The following is a 21,201-nucleotide window of genomic DNA, read 5'->3' on the forward strand; positions in this document are numbered from 1 at the left end:
ACACACACACACACACACACACACACACACACACACACACACACACAACAACAAAACAGGGACTGATTTGGTGCAATCTGCCATTCCCCCAGATGGTAAGATTATGGCATGCATGCCTTAAGTTAAGATGGCAATAACATATACCATTTGATGGAACCTTTAAACAGCACAGAGTCTCTGAAATAGCAGAGGAATCTGCTTTACCCTTCGTCTCATAGTGTAAGGTCAGAAAAAAAAACTTTTTGCAGGAAATCTGTTCAGAAACTCAAATCCCCACTTGACAGCCATTACTGTTGTGACTGTCAATCAAAAATTGATCAAATCAGAGACCAAGTGGTGCAAAAAAAACGTACACATGTTGGTGATGTTGAGCTTTTGGTCTTGATTCAGTCTGGACTGGCTTTAATGAAACCAGGGAGAACAGGCAGTTGATCCAGTGCAAGCCAGTGATAACAAAGACAAACAGCCAGCAATGGCGCCAACGGAGTCACAGCCTACCGTCCTATGATCAGTGGGCGTTTGAGGACTGACAAAATCCTTTCAATCAATTGTGCAATCAAGTGATAGCGATTAAATCACTTTCTCTGGGACGTTATCATTGTGTGACTTGTTCATCCATCTTTTGCCTGTTCGAATGTCTGTTGGGTGGTTTTGTGGGTGCACAGACCCGCGTGTGGCTCTGCTCCAAGCCCCTCAAGCAGGTTTTATGGCTCGCTGGGAAACAATGCGAGGCATGCCGTACGAAAGCTCCATTTTCCCACTGCAAAGTGGTTTAAACGCAACATAATCCCTCTGAAGCCCAAAGCTTACAAGCACAACCTAAATTTTCTGGTCACAATGTTCAATGTTAAAAAAGCAAATAAGATAGGATGTGAATATCTCAAGTTGCTTTCTGTAGGTATAACTATAGGAAAACAAATCTTATTCATCATGACCAAATCATTAAAGTTGCCAAGAAAAATGTAAGTGAGGGTTCAGGAGTCATTCAGTTATTTTCCTTCAAAGGTTTTATTCTAATTCTAATTTTAATCTAACAAGAATGGGAAAAGACTTAAAAGCCTTCTTTAAAAGAAAGAAATGTAGAATAATAACAATGTAATGTATTCACTGGAAAATTAAATAAATTATATGATCAGTATTAGAGTGATAATTTGACTATAATCTTTAAAGACACACAATGACAGAACACATAACTCAACTGTTTTAAAAGCACTTTGTATTTTTTCTGCACACTTTAAGTCAATATAAAACATTTTGTGGCATTTTAAACAATGCCACAATTTACAAATGTTATACTATGAATTGATATTATAGGATATCATTCAAATTAATCTAACTGAGTTGAACTTTCTATGAAATACGCAGTATATGAAAAACAGGACAGGAAAAGAAAAAGAAAAAAAGATATTAGTTATCAACTTTTCTTTCCAGCCAAAAAAGAAAAAACGTCAGATATCAGAGTATGCAGATCAACGTTTCATGGGAGCCCCAGCTAAACTAACTTGTTCATTAATCAAAACCAAACACTTGTTTTATAGGTTTTTGTTACAATAGGAATATATTCTGCTTGGTTGTTGAAAATACATTCGTTAAGTAAGTTTTGACCTTTAGCAATGCATTTTGATTCTGAGCCAGCAAGAGGACTGCACCTATTGCCAGTGTTGCTACGACCATAGCTTTGGTTGTGGACGGGTACGTGTGTTTAGACGATGGTGTTTGCTTGACAGTAAAACTGTGCTGAACTGCTTGCAGCTCCTCCTGGGTCAGGGTCATGGGGCAGAGTTCGGCCAGTACTTCCACAGCTGCTCGCTGACCAGCTTGTACTGCACCACTCATGTACCCACACCACAGGGTGGCTGTCTCTGTGCCTGCCCAATGGATCCTGTGAATCAAGCAAATCAGTGAGCCAAATATTGAACACAAAGTCTTATGTTGTTGTTTGAAAAAAACATGCTAATTCTATCTTCCTATTGGATTAATTGCATCCCTTTAAGCACATTTATATACTATCTTAAGCTATTAACAATCAGTTGAATTATTACATGTAAAGCTGTTGGCATCATCTCTCTGTTCACTGACATTTGCAAATACAGGTTTCCACCAGAAAAGTTGTTAGACCCAGCGGTCAAGTGTGTGTGTGTGTGTGTGTGTGTGTGTGTGTGTGTGTGTGTGTGTGTGTGTGTCACTAAAATAAGAATAGCGCTGGTCCTAAAGGTCAGCCCACCTTAAGTAAACCTGGTAGGTTGCTGTCGCTAGCTTCAGGTCTTGAGGATTTGTTCACCGACAGCCTGAACTGTGTACTACATCTCTACATTCACAGCTTTAACGTTACTGCTGACATCATGCTCACTGTCAGTGCATTATCTCAAGAGAAGTAATGCACGCTAATGTTAACCCTAACCCTAACCCACACAGCATATGCACTAATTGTTCCTTAAAAGCAGTCTGCTACTTTTATGACCTATCTTTCTTTACAAAACTATCTTGCAAATACTGCTACTCCTTGAATTTCTGTCAATGGTGCCCAAGGTTGTTTTCAACATCAGTCCACAGCCTTTGAGTTGAACGCTATCAAAGCAGAGCTGGAGTGTGCAGACTGCAGGGCTTTGTTATTGGCAAGATGTTAAAATTCAAAAACAAACAAAAGAGCATAGGTAGCATAAACCACGGAAATATATTAATACAGTATAAGTCTTTGGAGAACGTAATACCGGCCTTACTGAGGAAAGCTAATTGGATCAAACTTTCGGTATCTGCTTCACACTGACTGATTCTATTCTTTTACATCTTTGGACACGAGACATTCCACTAATTCCTCATTCGAAGGACAGCAGCCCATCATGCTGTACTACTATAGCAGCTCCCAACCCTGTGAATACACATCAATCAGAGGAATGGAGAAGCACACTTCCCCTTAGCATTTTTAATCTGGCCAGAATCCTTGATGATTAATTTATGCTCCACACATCAGTGTTAGAGGCCTCAGCAGCCAACATGCTTCATTTGGACTCAACGTACACACTTCTCTAGGGCCCTATGTTTTCCATTATGATGTTTTTTTTGCTTGCCATTAATGCCTACATTCCATCATAACTTAAGTTCACATAAAAAAATAGATTTTTTTTCTATAGGGATAACTGCCCTTTTTAAAAATGTCCTAATTTATATATTGTAACATTGTTACAATGTTGCCCTATATTCTGTCAAATTGCATTGGTAGCCATTAACATTGTAAATAATTTTTTCATAGGTGCAAAATAACAACATTGTTTTACTGAAAGTGAGTGTTTCAATTTCCAGTAAATAAATATACATTTTTTGCACCTTGATATTTGTCGTATGTCTTGGAAACTGTGGTGAAGAGAGGAGCAGAGCCTTCAACTAATCACCACCTGGTGGTCAGATGGCTGGGGAAGACTTCTGGTAAACCCAAACGTTTAGTGTAGGTATGTCTGGCTGAGGCCGCTATCTGTGAGGTCTTCCCACCTCCGGAAGAATGTTGTGCATCCCGGGGGAGGCTGGGGGCATGGAATCCGAGTGGCCGGGTTTGCCAAAGTCAAACCCCGGGTGTGGGAATAGTTCAGGGAGGCTATGGAGAAGGACTTTTGGTTGCCCTCCAGGAAGTACTTTCAAACTGTTAGACAACTCAGAAAGGAAAAGCAGGGCATGGGTCAGGCTGTGTTCTAGAGATATTGTCGAGCAGTGGAAAGAACACTTTAAAGGAGCTCCTGAAACCAACTAACAGGTCCTCTGTGGTGGAAAGAGGGCATTGAGGAGCTCCTCAACCCAATGTGTGGAGGTTGGGGTCAATGCCTTTGAAGTTACACAAATTCATAGTACTCTATGTTCTCTGGTGGTTTAAAGCAGGCTATAATATGAACTTCATAAAGGGACGTTACTATTCAGTGGAGTTAGGCCAGAGTAAAAGTTTTGGTTTGATGTTAAGCCAAACACCAGACCGCATAGGTATACTGAATTTTACCACTTGACTCAGCAGCGACAGTCCGTTTATAAACAAACATATTATGTTAATCATGTTGTCATATTGCTTATCCCTTAGGCGATGCAAGTTGGATTTGGCTCCATGACACCGTTGGCAGGTTGCTGATGTAATCCCCTTTTTTAATTGCCAGAACGCGTCATAATGACAAATGTCAGTTCAGCTGGTTCACATAAAATCAAACCAGTTTAAGCTCGCACACCGGACCAGCAAAACCATGAGTTTACCCAACTCTATTCTTGAAGGGTGCAAACAAGAAATTGGATGAGTAGTCAGGAGTAAACAAAGGTTCAGTGTGTGCCAAAGCTGCCATGAGAAATGTTCAGAAGCATTTTGAGTATTCAGTCCAGCCTACTGAAAGATGCCACTTGAGACTTCATCAGCAGAATATCCAAGAAGAATTCGACCCCAGACTGAAAGGCCTTTTGGCAACATGTCAACAAGCTTGGAGTTGGTAATGCACACCACCTGTCTAGCCACTGAGAGCTATAGTAGCCTGATTGGTCTCCTCAAACTGATCCTAAAAAGTGAGTTTGTTGAAGATGCCTGACGTCACCCCAAGTATAGGACCTGGACACAGGATTGTAAACTTTTGTTTCAGAGTGCTCTGTAATGGATTTATACAGCGGTGACTAGGCTAGGAGTACGACAAACCTAATGAGACTATACACAAATGATAACGAATAAGGGAAGCAATGTTTTCACCAAGTATGGTAATAATACATAAAAAAGGCAGGAGTGGTGTAGGGAGATATCAATCAACTCAACCATAACAGCAACATACACCGCAGGTGGCAGTAAACGGTATAATGAGCAGCAGCATAATACTGAGAAGAGTGAGAGCTTGTCAAATTTAAAATGGCCGCTTTGTGTTCTTGATTGGACTTGATTAGTGTCTTGTTTAAATAGGTGTTTGTACAATGACTTGGGCTAAGTGAAACTGATTTCAGTGCTCTGTGAAAATGAATGCAATGCTTTTGTTTTTGTAAGGAAAGGATAAAGTAGGTGATTATGTTGGTCTACCATTCAAAGTCTCCAACGTGGAGGATTTCCTGAAATGCGCACTGGATTAATCTAATCTGCAAAACCAGGAATAAAGATAAAAGAATCCCTCTGAGCTAGTGGGATATCATTTTGACCTCCGCTGTATACAAACTGTTCTGCTGTGTTCAACTTAATCACATTTCCCAGTGGGCTGAGTCAGATACTGTAACAGCAAATGAACAAAATGGATTTAGAAAGAAACCGGTCCGCATTGTTGTCACTTTAAACACAAATACAGACTCTCTGAAGATTAAAGCTTTCTTTCTATCCTGTCATCAACCTTTCTCAAGCATTTTATCACAGTGACCCAAGCATTCTGTAGAATAAACTGGTGTTACTTGTTCTAAAATAGAATGTCTCTATATGGAAATATGAAGTGTCTGATGGATTGAATTGTAGTTATTACTTGAGACACAATGCTTAATTTTGTTCTTTTCCCTACACTCAGTAATTAAGTATCTGTAATCAATGACCAAAACACTAAAGGTGTGTACAGTATATCTGTCCTCATGATGACCTAATCGAGTACAATGGTGGACACTAATTAACTTGCGGTGCATCCTTTTTTTGCCAACATAATGCGCCACTGTGTTTGATTATATGGCGGTTCAACAGATGTTGTGAATTAAGATCTGTTGTAAGATCCGGTGTTTGGTGTTCTTGCAATCGGTTCCTCACTGCTCCGACTGTACAGTCTCGTCAGTAGCATTCCCAGTGAGACATATGGCACAATCATCTCATCTCTTTTACTGTAAGTATACTTCCCTAAAAGTCATATTGACAAAGTCCTACTAAGTTTCTGTGTGGCGGATAATGTTGCCAACTTTTGGTGTAAGGATCATGAATGGATATTTAGAGATGTTCATGTGATTCACATTAAGTCACAGCCTCACTTAGGCCTGATGCTTCATGGTTGTGTTCTGTATTTTGTACTGGTATATAACTGGCTGTTGTATGAGTGGTGGTACAGATCGCACTTCATGATTTTATACTTTCGGCCTTTGTATTGGCATATGACAATCACAATGTTGGCAGGATGGGATCCTCTCAAGGCTGTTTCATGCAAATTCTAGAAGCAGTGTTGCTGCACTGAGTCTGTTTCAGAGATCAATATGTGGAGGAGATTTGTGCAGCAGGTCTGTGGCCATGTGTTTATCATATTTGACCTCTTGAATGGTGTTTCTTTAAGTCCATACTATGGTGCAAATGCCCTGTAGGGATTAGGCTTCTATACACAGTTGCCAACAGATCTTCAGGTCAGTGCTGCGATTAAACCTTTTTGAACTTCAATCCATTTCCTTCATCTGCTATTGACCTTTCAACTCTTGAACACTGAGCTGACCAAGAAACCTACTCTTACAATAACTTTTTGTATTTATTTATTTTGGCCATCTGGGGGAAGTGTGAACTCAACATTGACATATCATCACCTCATTAAGTTATATGACCAACTTGTCAAACATTCGATCACTTTATCTATGTTTCTGGCTTTTACCAACACCAAATATCTGGCACATTAGCTGCTAAATGCTCCACTAAGTTCACCAGCTACAGTAGTCTCACTGTGTCTGTCTGCTGTTTGGTGCTGAGCAGGTAGTGTACAGCGGGTTATTCAAGCTTTTTTGCTGAAAACAGCTGCCTACGCAAGGAGAGAAGTGAGAGTGAAAACAGTGAATAGTAAATAAGTGGGTTGAAACTCACTCTAAAAGTCAATAGAGCTGAGGGGATCCACAGATTAGGGTGACAATTCTTGTCTTTTGATAAATTGCATTCATAAAGATAACCGTACTCTTAATTATGATCTAATCTAAACAAGGTAGTATTGATTGTTGGCAGTATATGTTTGTTATTATTAGTATTTATTATAAATCAAAGATTGTATGGACATATCAGCATTGATCTTAGCTGAGTGCAGCTCAGATCCCTAACTATGTGTAGACAGCCACTTTGAACAAGCCTTTAAATTGTTGATTCACTGCAAAGATCTGCACAAAAATGGCCCAGTGGAGTACATGTATTAAGTACAAGGCATTGTGCTATGACGCTATGCAAAGGACAGTGTTTGTAATGATCATTTCCTGCTGAGATTTTGTATGTTGGTGTGCAGTCAGGCTTTTGATTTACACATTGGGATGTAAAGATCAGGCATTGTCTAAGAGGCATATGTCTGTAAAAAATGATATCAACATATTGTAACACTACTTCTTTGGGGCACCCTGAGGAATCATTCTAGAGTTTCAGGATGAGGAGAAGAGTTGCTGCTGCCCTTCAAAAGCCAGAACGGAGAAGGACTAATCCTGAAATAACTGAATGGATCCAAACTTCACTGTGTGGTCACACAGGAATATCGTGCTAAGCCTGTAGACCTCTGGTGGAGAGCTCCACTTATAGTTATCAGTTAGGTGCCATAACTAGACTTATGACAAATCATTGTTATTCTCTGCACCAATTTTTGAAATAACAAAATATAAAAACGGAATGTTGTAACAAAAAAAAAAAAAAGCCTGTTTTATACATTTTAAATGTATTCTGTTAGACTCTTTGTATCAAAGGTTGACTGAACTAATCCTTCTCTGTTGGTAGTAATAATCCAAAAAATGTGAGGAGCAGAACAAACAACCATGTTTTGGATTTGAAACATTTCAGCATCCTACAAAGCAACTCCAGTTAGTGCAGAGTGTATTCTGCATGCATGTCGTAGTTGTTAACTCAGTAAAGCATGAACCCACTGGGGTCAATATATTCTGAGTTCTTGTCTTTTTCTTCTTACTCCTTCTTGTCTCCACTCTCTAACCCCAGCAAAAATTGAGTAGGAAGGACTTCTGTGTAAAAATATTTCATACTGAGCACTCAGGCAGCATCCACTGAGGATTATGACTCTTTTTTTAAATAAAAACGACACTGTATTGAGTTTCATACTTTCCCAAACAAAATTCCATAATCTACCTACTCTACTGGAATCCGACATGCTATTATATACATTGTGTTTGAAGCATCAGCAGCAATTTCGTCAACCAAGCATGGGCTTGTCTTCATTACACGTGCCGGGTTTGAGTCAAAGTCATAGCATGTCCTTGAGGATCCATTTTCTATATGGGTTAGGAATGTGGATAAGGGCTACTGCTCCATGCTGCTGATTGAGTCACGTTATGTAATGAGCTTCCTCTGCTCCCCACAGACTTAATGTCATTATGGAAATACATTACCTGATTCCTCCTCCCCACCTCTCGCTCTCATTCTTTCAGCCGTGTGCATCTCTGAACAGGCCATTAGAAATGGATTACAGAAAGTTTTCCTATGAGAACACCATTGCTGACGACCTCCCGTCATTTCTTTAGAACTGGACTAATGCGCATCAATCAGCGAAAGGCATAATAACTCCCACGACTCGTGTCAATGATTTGTAGGCATTGTGTGCTCGAGAGTAATACCAGGTTGGCAGGGTAGAGACATTATTTCTGGGATATAAATATAGCATGATCATCCAGCATCCGCAGTCACTATCTCTCATACTGTCATCTAACTGAACTATGAACTCTCGAATTTAGCTCTTACAAAGAGTTAAAATGTTTAGAGACTCACACGGGTTTACTCAACCACATCCTGCATTAGTTGTGGTGGGAGCCCGGAAGAAAGGTGACTCTTTCGGGTCTAGGGAGATGGAAAGGTGTGATGCTGTGGTGTATTTGTCATCAGTGGGGTGATTACCTGCCACAGGGCTGCCTCAGGCTAGGGTGGTAATATGTTAGCAGACCTGGTGCCATGACATTAACAGGGCAGCCCCCGCTGTAGTCCTCCTTAGCCCAGTCCTGTAAACCAGCAGAAAAGTTAAATGGCATTTACTTGTATTTAATGGCACAGTAATCAACAATCGACAATTCTCTAGTCTAATTTAATTTGAGCACATTGCACAGCCCCCCACCCCCCTCAGACAATACTGGAAACTGTGCGCCCCGTGTGTCTGTTGTTTTAAGATAGCTATTTTAAGTAAAAAATCTAATATCACATAATAGCAATTGTTGTGTTGTAGGTTTGTATCACATGACTTGATTCAAAACATGTATACAAATATTAAATAAGTATGTTGGCTCGTCAACATAAACTAGATGACTGTTTCAGATGAGTGGAATGAAAAACTTTGGTGCCCATTTGCCATAAAATCCAACCAAACTTGTTTACACTGTTTTTCTCTTCACTAAGCTCTAGTCATTGTTGTTCTATAAAAGGTTGTTCCCATTGAGTCCTTACAAAGTGAAATCGGGATGTCTCCCACAACAACACTGCCTTGAGTTTCCTCAGGGCAATTTTCCTTATAATCTTGCCTTTCAACAGTGAAGTGAGTTGTCCGGGGACTAAACCCATATGTCTACATGACTAATATGACAGTCAGCCTAGGTATGCTGTGCTTCATTTAATGGAGCGACGTAGCTCTTCTGTAAACATTAGGAATGTAAAATATCTCCTCTGCATGTAATATGTTTGATTCCAGTAGTATTAGCGCTTTTAGTAGCTTGGGCTGCACAACATATTGGTTTAGTTGTTTTCTAATCTCCCGCGCGATGTCAACACGTTGCGATATTGACTGCAATATTGCACTTTAAAGATAGTAACAATGTGTTAAATAATATCTGTCTGTAGGTGCTATTTTGATACGCTTAATTCTGTTAACTCTCTAGCCAGTCAAGCACAGGCCTCGTCGTTGGACAGGGGTCCAACAATAAGAATTACCTTAAGCCCAGGTGCAATAAAAAGTTATGTAGGTTCAGTAAATACAACCAGCCAGTTGCTGAAACAGGCCAGTGCTCCCAAAAAGTGAGTGAGCGAGAAACATTACTACATCTGCTCTACTCATTGTAGATTTTACTGGAGTTGTAACGTTCACTTTTGCGATTTAATGTGATAAATTGATCGGTTAATTGAATAAGTGCTCCAGTTTTTCAGTAAGTGAAATTCTAACGTCAGTAAAATTGTGTTTGATTTATATATACTGTATATATTAGTGAAGGCACCAACCGGCAAGCGGGAGCAACTGGACCACAGACTTAACATTAGATGGCAAGCATCGCAGAGCAGCATATTGCCAAGCTTCTTACTAGCTTGTTAGCCTTAGCTGCATGAATATGAGAGATTAACAACTACATTGCTACATATATTACCTTTACAAAGTTAAGGTAATAGAAATGTAATTATCAGAGGTCTTTGCTAGACCCATCTTGGCCCCGTTTTTAAAATTGTTTTGCGTTGTAATGTTAGACTACACTGTAACTATTATCAAACTAAAGCTTACTAGCAATTGTTTTTTAGCAACTGATTTTCTCAGTATACATCACTCTACACTATAAAATCAATTGGGTTCAGTTTTACGGACAGATATGCGAGCCTTTGCAACACAGCATGGCTGTCCTCATGGGATACAGGGTATAAAATGAGACTATGAATTTTGGCACTAAAAAACAATGCCTCAAACCAAATTATTTTTATTTATTACAGTAGACAGTCTGCCACTGAACTACTTACTTTTTCTTCATAGTGGATGAAAGATGCAGCCTCACGACCTAGGTATTTAACCAGACTGGAAAGCACAGCTTTTCTTCTCTCCCCACCCTGCGAACAGAAGGAAACGCCTGTGCCAACATGATACTTACATTACCCCTTCTCATCACAAATATAACAGCCGGCTGCAGAAATATTAATGCATATTCAAGAAACCAGTCCAAGCTGGACAAAGGAAGCAGCAGCCAATTTGAATAACTCAAGCATGGTCAACCTGCTGGTTATTACTAGGAAACGTGGTGAGTTATGTACTGAGCAGCTGAGGCCTGAGGACCAAAAGGACAGATCTGCATAAAACATGCTGACGCATCTTGCAAAACTGTCTAAGAATCTTCATCTGCATGTCACATCACCTGTATTTACAGCACACCCTTGTGCTATAATTTGGATTTTCTTGGTATAATCCTTTCATAAAAACCAAGTGATTGAATTGATGCATGGTGCCAAATTGCTTTCTATTGGAAGTTCATAAAAAGAAAAGATGTCACTGTTTATTTGCTGCAGGACTGCTAATAGTGTCAGCTAAAAGTCCAATAAAAACTACGTAGGAAAATGCCATTTGATAACTCCACCTGTGCAAACCAAAAACAATCAACGAATTAAAAGTTCAACATAGTGAATCCAACACGGCATGAAAAGATAATATATACAGCTGAATCTTGAGGTCACAACTTAAACAACACAAAGAGCGTATAATTGTAACCTTGATGTCCACTTTCCTCTCTTTAGCAGTGAAGTAGCATGTGGAAGTTAATTATTTAGCACTTCGTTCTTCATGGCACAGCAGGGAGACGGCTGTGCTTGAGCTCTGTAGTAAGTCAGGCTAATGACTGAAATGCCAAAACAGCACTAGAGACAAGGCTAGATGTTATTTGTTTTTTTCAGGTAACGGGAAAGCACTGGAACCAAATGAAAATGTCAACGCAGTCGAAAGCAAGGAAAGGAAAGAGGAGAGGATGTAAGTTTAGTGCGGGAAAAGTGTGTATTGAGTTAGTAGAAGCAGAGTATGTGAAAAGTGACCTTATCAATCGGCAACATATGGCTATTGAGCCTGCTTGAATCCTACCAAATCTGTTGCATTAAATTAACAATACCTAATTTATCTCTCTGTATTTCATGACATTGCATTGTTTAGCTGATAGTGTATTCATTGTAACGTGGTAATGCCGGTAAACAGTTGTTTAAGTAATTGGCATGTTCAGAAACTAGCCTCGCTAGGTACTAAGTTAACTGGCTAGCCTACCTAGCTTGCTCTGTATAACTGTGTACACACAGTTAATGTGAGTCTCAATGTGTGGGATGATAACAATAGTTGTTACTGCAACAATTTATGTTATTTAATAAAGTGCTATAGGATTTAGTTAATGCTGGCTATCAGCAGCAACAACTCACATATTTGCATTTCTTTTCTTTTTTCTTTATTTCTGAAATTATAGAAATATGCACCACTTTGCTGTACATTTTTTACCACTTGTAATGCTTCAATGTTGCAGTAAAGTATTGAGATCAAACTGATGACTCTGACCAGAGTCATCAGAGCCCTGTAGTGCTCAATTGTCCAACACACCAGTTTAAAGGGTCCAATCCCCAACAATATGACCAATAACTACGGGGCCCAGAGTTAAGCTATTGAAAACTGTCACCTCACCAGGAGACTTGCAAGTTCCGGATTAGCTCTTGGTAATGGAATCTTTCATGCTCTTCCACAAGTTGTGCCTATCAACCATAGCTGATATCCATTATCAACCTAAATATAATTACAACATATCAACCCGATGATGGAAAAAATCTGCATCAATTATTTTTCTCATTTACTATTTCTATGCATTAACATGCCATTCTAATGAATTATAATGGAAAGTATAACCCGGGGAAAAGCTGTGTCATAAGCACATAATATGACATTTTCAAATTATAGAGAAACACTAATCATTTAAATCTGTCTCCACATTGATAACCCATTACCTCCTCAGCGCTCCATTGAGAAGCCTGCTGGCCGGCAATGAAGCCTACCAATGCAGCATTACCACTGGGGCTGGTGGCATCAAAGGTAACACAGAATGGACACCCACTGGAGGATCCTGCCACAATTTCCCCAGAGAAGCCCTTCTCCTTCCAAAAAGCCTGTAGAGAAACAAAGATAGTTCACAGCTTCATCATATATCAGTGGTTGCAGAAGCACAAAACCCATTTAGAAATCACTTGTACACAAGTTATATCGAGTGCCATCTCTTTCTTTGCAGACCTCCATCCAAAGGGATTGAACTGCACCAAAAAGCTGAACAGAACCTTATTGTCACACAAAGGTTCAAATAAACACAGCATTCACATCTGGTTCACTAATCACTTTCCATAAACGTTAATGCTGAATGTTGAATTTCAAAAACATTTGTAGTTGAGGGCAATTCATTTTCTTAAATTGCCTTACTCTGCCAGCATTCTTGTCATCGTGCTCAGCAGCTGGATTCTCACAAGATCACGCGAAAATCCATCTTGACAGGCTTCCATTGATGCGTTTTTGTCTAGACTACCAGTGTCCGGACCATTCAGCTTCCTGTGAGGAGTTACTGACATCTACGGGCGTGGTTTAGGTGTGTGTGATGCGACACGTAGAAGAGGAGCAATAACAACAGTGAAGGCATTTCTCAAAGAAAAAGACGTGTTTTGCTGCTAATTCTTTTTTGAATGTACTTGCCCTTTTCCAAATAGTTTCCAATGACAGCTTCTCACATGATTCTCTATGACAAACCAAATGACCAGCTAATTGGTTGACCAATTAGCTGGCCACAAAAATAATCTCTTCAAAGGGATCAACACTATTAATAGTTCATTTGTGAATTTACAACTAAAATGTTGAATATTATAACGGCATATAATGCAAGTCGAAACATCTGTTCCATTGTCTTATGTGTAAGCCCGGAAACCACTATCAGCATATGCTGTTCTCCTAATTAAGCTTAAACAGCAACACTCATCTAAAACAATTGGAAATGTAGACTGAATATATTTCAAACTAACCTTTGATGATGTTAAGCATGCAAGTCACTTTTAGGTGTTAAGACTAGCTGAATTTTGCATATGTTAGATAGGATCAATCATTTTCATAGAGTGAATAGAGAACATACAATACATGTACTTTTATTATTGCTTTGCAGTGGTTAAGAATCAAAGTCGGTAGTGAAAAAGCATCTGAACTATTGCGTTATGTAAGGGATAATGCCTGACGAGGTGTATATTTTAAGGAATGATTGGACAATGGGGAGGCCATTAATTCCTGATTATGGACACTTCAAAGGGCATTATCCTGCTTGTATAAATGAAGCATCGCGTTAGATCATGTAGGACATGGAAGTCATACGCTCCCGGCTGTAACCAGCTGACAGCCAGCCAATTGAATCATCGTTTCTAATCGGTCACACACCAATCACAGCCCACTCTCACCTCAAGGTGGTCCATTTAAATGTGACTCCCTCCTCACTGATCCTTTCTACACCAATGATGTTAAGGACCGTGCTGCTGGCAAAGCTTTGACAACAACAAGGTAGTGAAAGCTATAGGCATCTGGTTATACACGCTACTGGTTCGTTGTCCATCTGGCGCTCAAAAGCAGACATTTCACAGGCCATCAGGCACTTTCCTGTGTTGTGTGTGGGTCTTTTTCACACAGAGTGAGCCTTTGCCCAAAAACAGCGACTCTGAAGCAATCTCAGCCTGGACAGGCTACTCACCACTCTTGGTGAGGAACCGAACAGTGGAAAAGTGACTTTGAAAAACAAAACTCTCCAGACTCCTCTGTTCATTATTTTAAACGAGAACCCCAGGTCCGTGTGGACAAATTATTGACAAAGAAGTCGAGAAGGGCTGCATGATCGGGCCTTATGATAGACCTCCCTTCTCCACATTTCACATGAATCCCATAGGTATAGCAAATACAAATTTGCTGATAGAAACTATTCTGGTAAAATACGTGTGATGATAGCGCTCCAAGTATTAATATAGCCTAGTACCTCTCGCGCATATTTCCATATTCTGCGCAACTGTCAGTAATGCAATTCAGTTCATCAAGCTACGGAAGACTGATATAAAAGACGTCATCAAGGTCCAATCCATTCGTTGCAGTGGCACCTTTTTGGCGTCAAATGGTGAAATGAAAAGTATTTTTTGGTCAGACTAACCTTTGGCTGTTGTAGTAACCCTTGTATTATCAATACCCTTTCAGAAGCACTTTGTTGGATACTGTTGAATAACTGCAAATTGCCATTTGTTCTTCATTTATTAAATTACTTCCTAGTTGTGGATTATCCACAGTCCCAATCAGACCAATGCTTTAGTGCACTTTTAAGCAATTGGGTGTTCCTCTCTCCGCTGTCTTGTTTCTGACCGACAAAGTAAAAGCCACATCAAGGTCTTGCTTCACAACCTGACTGTCTCCGCAAACAATGTGGACTCCCTCCTCATCTATACAGTTCTCACTCGTTCCACATCGGTGTAGCGCCGCAGCTGTTTTTGTCCCAGCATCCGCTCTGAAAGCTATGGGTCAGTGGTCGTCAGCAGCTTATGAACGTTATGTTCACCCAGGAATTATGGAGATAATCGCAGCTCAAAAGGCTATGAGTGCTACCTTGGAGAGTAGCATTAGTACCTCCATGCATGATAATAAATTGAAAGTGGTTGGCTGGATTTCACTGCTTGATTTAGGTAGGTAGTATAACCTCTCTTGGGATGCATGCTTGCATCCCTCCTAAGAAGTGACACCTGGCACCTGAGGCCTGCTCAAGTTGCCAGGCTGCTACACATACTAGATATTTCACATCACTGTTTTGGCTTAGTAGTTGCTTGGCTAATCCAGGGAGCATTTTAAAAGTGGAGCCAGCTGCTCCAAGTATAACTGTAATTCCATTTGTTGCAATAAATTGATAAAAATCTATGACAAGAGTGTTCCTGACTGAACGGCCGCTTGCCAAATAAATATGGTTAAGACCATTAATCTTTATTTTCATGCATTTTACAATCAAGGTTTTCACAAGCCATAACTCAGTTTTACTAGTAATGTCTGGGAGTTTGTTAATACCTGGAACAATCATTACCATACCATACGGTTCTAATGTGTGAATGGATAGCAAATGGGATGTGAGACGGTCGCTTATGTGACACAGATGTTACTTCTTCCAGCTTGTGTTAAGAGGATGAGTCGCTGAAAATAATATTGAAGTCACTCATTGTAGTAATTAGAAAATAGCTTTTTTAACGTGTTGCAATAAATTATAAACTGAGGCTTTGACTGCGTTCCCTTTGCCATGGTTTCTCATTATAGATACAGCCAGCAGAATGTTAAAAAGAAGAATTCACCCAGCACAGGGAATAAATAGAAGTTACGGTTGTTCTGTGTGAGGAATGCATGTCATACAGTGTAGAGTAACTATGTGGTACAAAACTACTGTATACAAAACATACAGTATAATCAAAGTATAATGTTGTAGGAGAACTGAATAAAAAGAGCCAAAATGACAATATGATATATATATATATATATATATATATATATATATATATATATATATATATATATATATATATATATATATATATATATATATATATATATATATATTCTTAGTAGGTAATATTCACAAATTTTAACATCAAATGTCAAGACCGTTTTATGGTACTTCCTAGGATAGGAGGATACCCTCAAATGTAATAAAAATGTCTCATAAAATAATAAGTATTTGTCTCTCTTGCACATGCTATGTATAGCCTGCTGGCAGCCTTGCTGCCTCATGTAATAATAAGTGACTTTGAGGAACCTGTGACCAAGGCTGTTAGCGAGTACTGACTGTTTTGAGTGAGTATCAGTTGAAAATTTTACTGTGACATTTTTTTACAATGCATATATTCACTTTGTAAATTTGTAGATATACAAATAGAATTATATTAACAATATTTGTATCATTGTTTTGGAGGAATGTGTGTGTGTGTGCATGTGCTTATGCATTTACATTTGCTGATGCATTGTTTTTTTTTAGAAATACTGACTTGATCAGATAAATACTCATTCAAGAAATGTATTTAATATTCCAGTTGTCTTAGTACACCTTGTTTACTTCTTAGTTTGAAGAATTTTAGCTCAGACCACAAAATATCAATTAAACTTAACAAATAGACCAAAAAAAATACATTTTGTTGCACTGTGCTTTCACTCTCCCAAGTTTTGATGTCAGAAGAACATTCTTGCATTACAATGTTACTCTACAATGAAAAAATATATATTTGAAGTAGCAAAAGCACTCTAAATTATAGATAGTTTCTTTCAAATTATTTCTTCAGGGCCAAACCTATCCCCTTTTTGCACAGGACATTTGTCCTAAGAGCTACTATTTTGAGTTATCACCAAGCATGAAGTATGATGCTTCATCCAACTCTAGACCACAGGAGACACTGAGGAGAAGAGGCACAGCATGCTGGACACGGTTGTAGTTCTGCAAACACCACCATCACTGTTCTTGGCTCAGCTGCCTCAGTTACCTCCCAGGTTATAATTGCAACATTGTACCTTTTGTCTTTTTTTAATTTTATTTTGTATACATCAAGACAGGTTTCTGCCATCTTTAGCCTGACCTGCCATCACATAATAATACACTACAGGGATAGGAGGGGTTTACCTACATGCTACGCACAGGCACCTTCAGGCTGTAGAATTTGCTTTTGTTCAGTGTTTTACATCCAGACTTCAGCTTCATATAATGTGGAGATTCAGCTGCTGCGGGCGTTGCCCTGAAAAATTAACATTGGGGAGCATTGCCAGAGGTAAGTGAAGAGACAGATGTGATGCCTATCCTGAGGCTGCCTCTCAAGATTTGGATCCTGAGAGGGACAGGCTGGTGCTTCTAGGATTGTCCTCCACTGTGGAGAAGATAAGCCAAGGCAGGACTGCAGACTCAACTATTTCTGCTGAAAATGCAAAGTCCTTGGGCTTGCACAAGAGATGGGACAAGAGCGTTCCAGTGAACTGCTCACTCAGCTCAGTTTTATTACATCATCTTCTAGAGAGGTGTCTGCTGCCATCTGCTATCAAAGTGTCTGAGTGATTTCCTGTGGTCATGGATTTTAGTGAGAGGTAGGTTTTAAACCACTTTTCTTTGACATGTTTCAGGCAGGGAGTAAGACAGCCGTGTCCAGTACAAAACTCACTCTTCCTCTCCCTTCAATAGCCATTGCTGGTGGTTCTTGATGTCCTTTTATTTGCAGCTGTTTCTATGCACTGTGCACTTGTGCCATTTTGAATCTCAACTGGAGTGGTTCTAGCTCTGATCTCAGCGAACAGGAAGAGTGAATTGCATGCCATTTCCATTCAGCTCCGAGTGTAGTAGCACCTAGGCCCCACTTTACAGTCTAAACTATAGTGGTATCTGAGTGATGGTACACTCACAGCTTTATTGCACACAGTTACTTTTTTACATTATGACATAATGTCAATGTTTTATTTATAGACGAGGCCATGCAAATCTATACTGACCCAATTCAGTGGCATTTTAAAACACCATCTACCCAAGTTTTGATGGACTAAAGTACTTTTCAAAAGTGATATAAATAGTAAATATATAAGATAGTAAATATCTGATCCTTCCATACATTTACTGTGAAAATGTAGACTATATCACTACAGTGTTCAAAAAGAATAAGAGCCTGTGAGATAGTCTTAGATCTCAATGCACTGGATGACCAATGTTGTTTTGTTGGAGGACATCTCAAGGATTTTAGGATAATTTATAAACAAATGAAGTTGTAGCCTATTTGTTACACAAGAAAAATGTAAAAAAAAAAAAATGTAATCAGTTTTCCGTTCCTGTAATGCATTTTTAAATTGTGCATGAGGAGGGATGCAAACAGAGACGATATCACCTGATCGACAAACAAAGACATTATTAAGTGAGATAGAGCAGTTTGAACAGTGGCAGCGACATCACCCTGCCAACATACAGATTCTGTCTTGTTTGTAATTGCTTACTCAGTTGTCTTGTCATTTAGTGTGTGCTTAGTCTTGGATGTATCTTTATCTCAAAGCTTTTTCAAGCAAATGAGGTGCAAAAATGAACCTAATTTCTCTCAGAACATAATTTTAGGAAACATGGACTTGAGTATATTGATATGTTTCAGTTAGGGTTATTAATATAATCACAACAATTTAACTTCCAAACTGTGCATTGTTTATATGGATTAAACCAGGCTTAGAAGCAAAGAATTTTTAGCAATTTTTTTAGCATTTTCAGAATGGGTAGCAATGTATTGTGGGATTGTCAACAAAACAAGGTAACCCTGCCACAGACACAAAAGACTTTTGATTGGGGACATTTTTGTGGGAACTCTATTGCATAAATTTACACTTAAAATGTGGACACTTAAAAAAGAAATTGCGGAGGGTAAATGTAGTGAATTACATAATAATTAGAGACTAAATTCAGACACAACTTGTGTTGCTTTTCATTTTGCTTGTTTTACATAATTAAATCTGATAGTCTGCACCTGTTTTGGTCAGTAATTAAGTTATTTGCTGTCAGTCTTGGTTGTGGCTTAATCTCGCTTCGCCTTGATCAGTATTCAGTGCTCCTTTTTTTCTGACCCTAGGCTGCTGTTCTTCGTTAATTCTGCTTTATGTGTATTTTCTGCATTTGCCTCCATCATTACCTGCCATATGTCAGAGGAATGTTTACACTCATCCACAATGATATTTTATTAGGAAAGTACAGCATTATCAATCATTTGAGGCCCCTGCTTTACAATTTGCAGACAAAAAATATTCATAACTGTAGTTAACTTTTGTTAAAAGATCTCCAATCATATATAAGACTGCTCACTGAGAAAGAGAGTATCAAATAAACAAAAATAATTCAAATGCATCTTGGCAAAACACCAAGGCACAAATCTATGACATAATGACATTTTGTTCATTACAGTAGACAAATTTAATCTAACAAGGAGCACATGCATTTAGTTGATTAATCGTATGGCTGTGGAGTGCAAAATGGAAAATATTCAACAAATCAAATTTTGTGTGCTAGAAGTGATTTTGAACAAAGTGTTGAGATCTATAAAGAACTTGTACCAAAATAATTGACTGCTGTCTGCTACAGGCTTTCTATTTTATGAATTAGGTTGAATAAATCGGAATATTCAAATTAAAGGGCCCATTTAACTAATTTGCAACATGACATAATGTCCCCTATTAATTTAACAAATTTCACTAATCAAAACAAATGGCTTATTTGCGAACCTATGCATGAGCATGCGAGAGCCCTTTAGGACTCACACATGCATCTGCAATCTGCAAGCAACAATAAATCTCGAAACGTATCACAGCCACCATTTCCATGTAAGCAGTGCTTACAAATGCTGTTTTCTATGAACCATGAATTGAAATAGTTTCACATAACATCCCTTTGGAGAATTTAAATATCCACCATAGTCAGCCAAGTCCATGAACTGAATCAAAAGGTTACGATAGCACAGGCAGAGCCATCTACTTGACTCTATGAGTAATACTATCTATTCGCCCATTGTAGATTTGCATAAATGCAGCTGGTGAAAGACAAAAAGCACCTAGCTGTATAACCCTCAACCGGGAAAGAAGTCCTCGAGTTCTTGGGAACAGAGGAGGGATGATGATCTGCTAAGGTCACCGACAAGCAACTGGGGAGCACTGACATGTAGGTTAGTTCTCATACTCCCTTAGCTGAGGTCAGTGCAAGCAGCATAGCTGTCTTAACTGACAACACCTTCAGACAGGAGTGCTCCCGAGGCTCAAAGGGACCCAATGGTAGTTCCCACTCTGGGAAGGAGGCACGCATTATTGGGCATTGCCTCCTGGCACCCTGCAAGAACTGTTCCACGAAAGTGTTACGAAAGATTGATCTGTCGCCAAAACCCTCGTGGCAGGAAGATATGGCTGCTGCACATTCCTTAACAGTGGCATGAGACAGTCCTCTATTCATCAAACACTGCAAGAATGAGAGAATAGACCCAACTGCACAGGACAGAGGATCTAGCCTCTTTACCTCGCACTAGTGCTAGAACCCTTACCACTTTGCCTTGTAAGAGGCAATGGCGGATCCTGCTCTTGCTGCTTTGATGATCTGCACTAACTGCGCAGAAAGACCAGCGCTCCTCAACCTATCCCTCTTAGGAGCCAAGCCTGGAGAAGATGTCTTTTGAAAGATGGTCCCGAGCTGGGCTGCCATCATCTTTTGCATACCACAGCACCAAGCTGTGACCTGGAGCTACCGGATTGACTGACAACTACTGCTGCATCTCTCTCTCCTGTCTCCCTGAAGTGGAGGTAGATGATGAAGAGCAAGCATGTGTGTAACACCCCCCCCCCCTATTCCCTCCAATTCAAGACAGCCAGGCATCACATAGTTAACCAGGGGAATGATTTGTGCACACCAATACTTAATAACACAGAAGCGGCGACCACAAAGGTAAGTAGAGTGGAAAAGGCAGAGCCATGTGATGAGGTCATTGCATGCTCGCCTGCAAATATGCTACTCAAAGCTGCTTTATCGTGTGACATGTCTGAGAACATCACACCGAGATAGCTTTTAATTAGT

At 39.4% G+C, this 21,201-nt stretch overlaps 1 protein-coding gene across 1 annotated transcript in view; it reads right to left on the reverse strand.

Annotated features, from left to right (window-relative positions):
- Positions 1–1,199: 1,199 nt before the first annotated feature.
- The window catches only part of si:ch211-127i16.2 (probable flavin-containing monoamine oxidase A), a 35,296-nt gene continuing 15,294 nt past the window's right edge, over positions 1,200–21,201 (reverse strand). Inside the window, exons 9-12 of the mRNA XM_068705935.1 lie at positions 12,563–12,721; positions 10,562–10,648; positions 8,753–8,853; positions 1,200–1,882 (exon numbers count right to left, since the gene is read on the reverse strand). Of these exons, the coding sequence (XP_068562036.1) occupies positions 1,546–1,882; positions 8,753–8,853; positions 10,562–10,648; positions 12,563–12,721 (684 nt within the window). The 3' untranslated portion in view covers positions 1,200–1,545. The remainder of the gene's footprint in view (positions 1,883–8,752; positions 8,854–10,561; positions 10,649–12,562; positions 12,722–21,201) is intronic.

Source organism: Cebidichthys violaceus, unplaced genomic scaffold (assembly GCF_023349555.1).
Source record: "Cebidichthys violaceus isolate CVI_PGR_0920_01 unplaced genomic scaffold, fCebVio1.0.p SCAF_12, whole genome shotgun sequence".
In the NCBI taxonomy this organism is placed as follows: Eukaryota; Metazoa; Chordata; class Actinopteri; order Perciformes; family Stichaeidae; genus Cebidichthys; species Cebidichthys violaceus.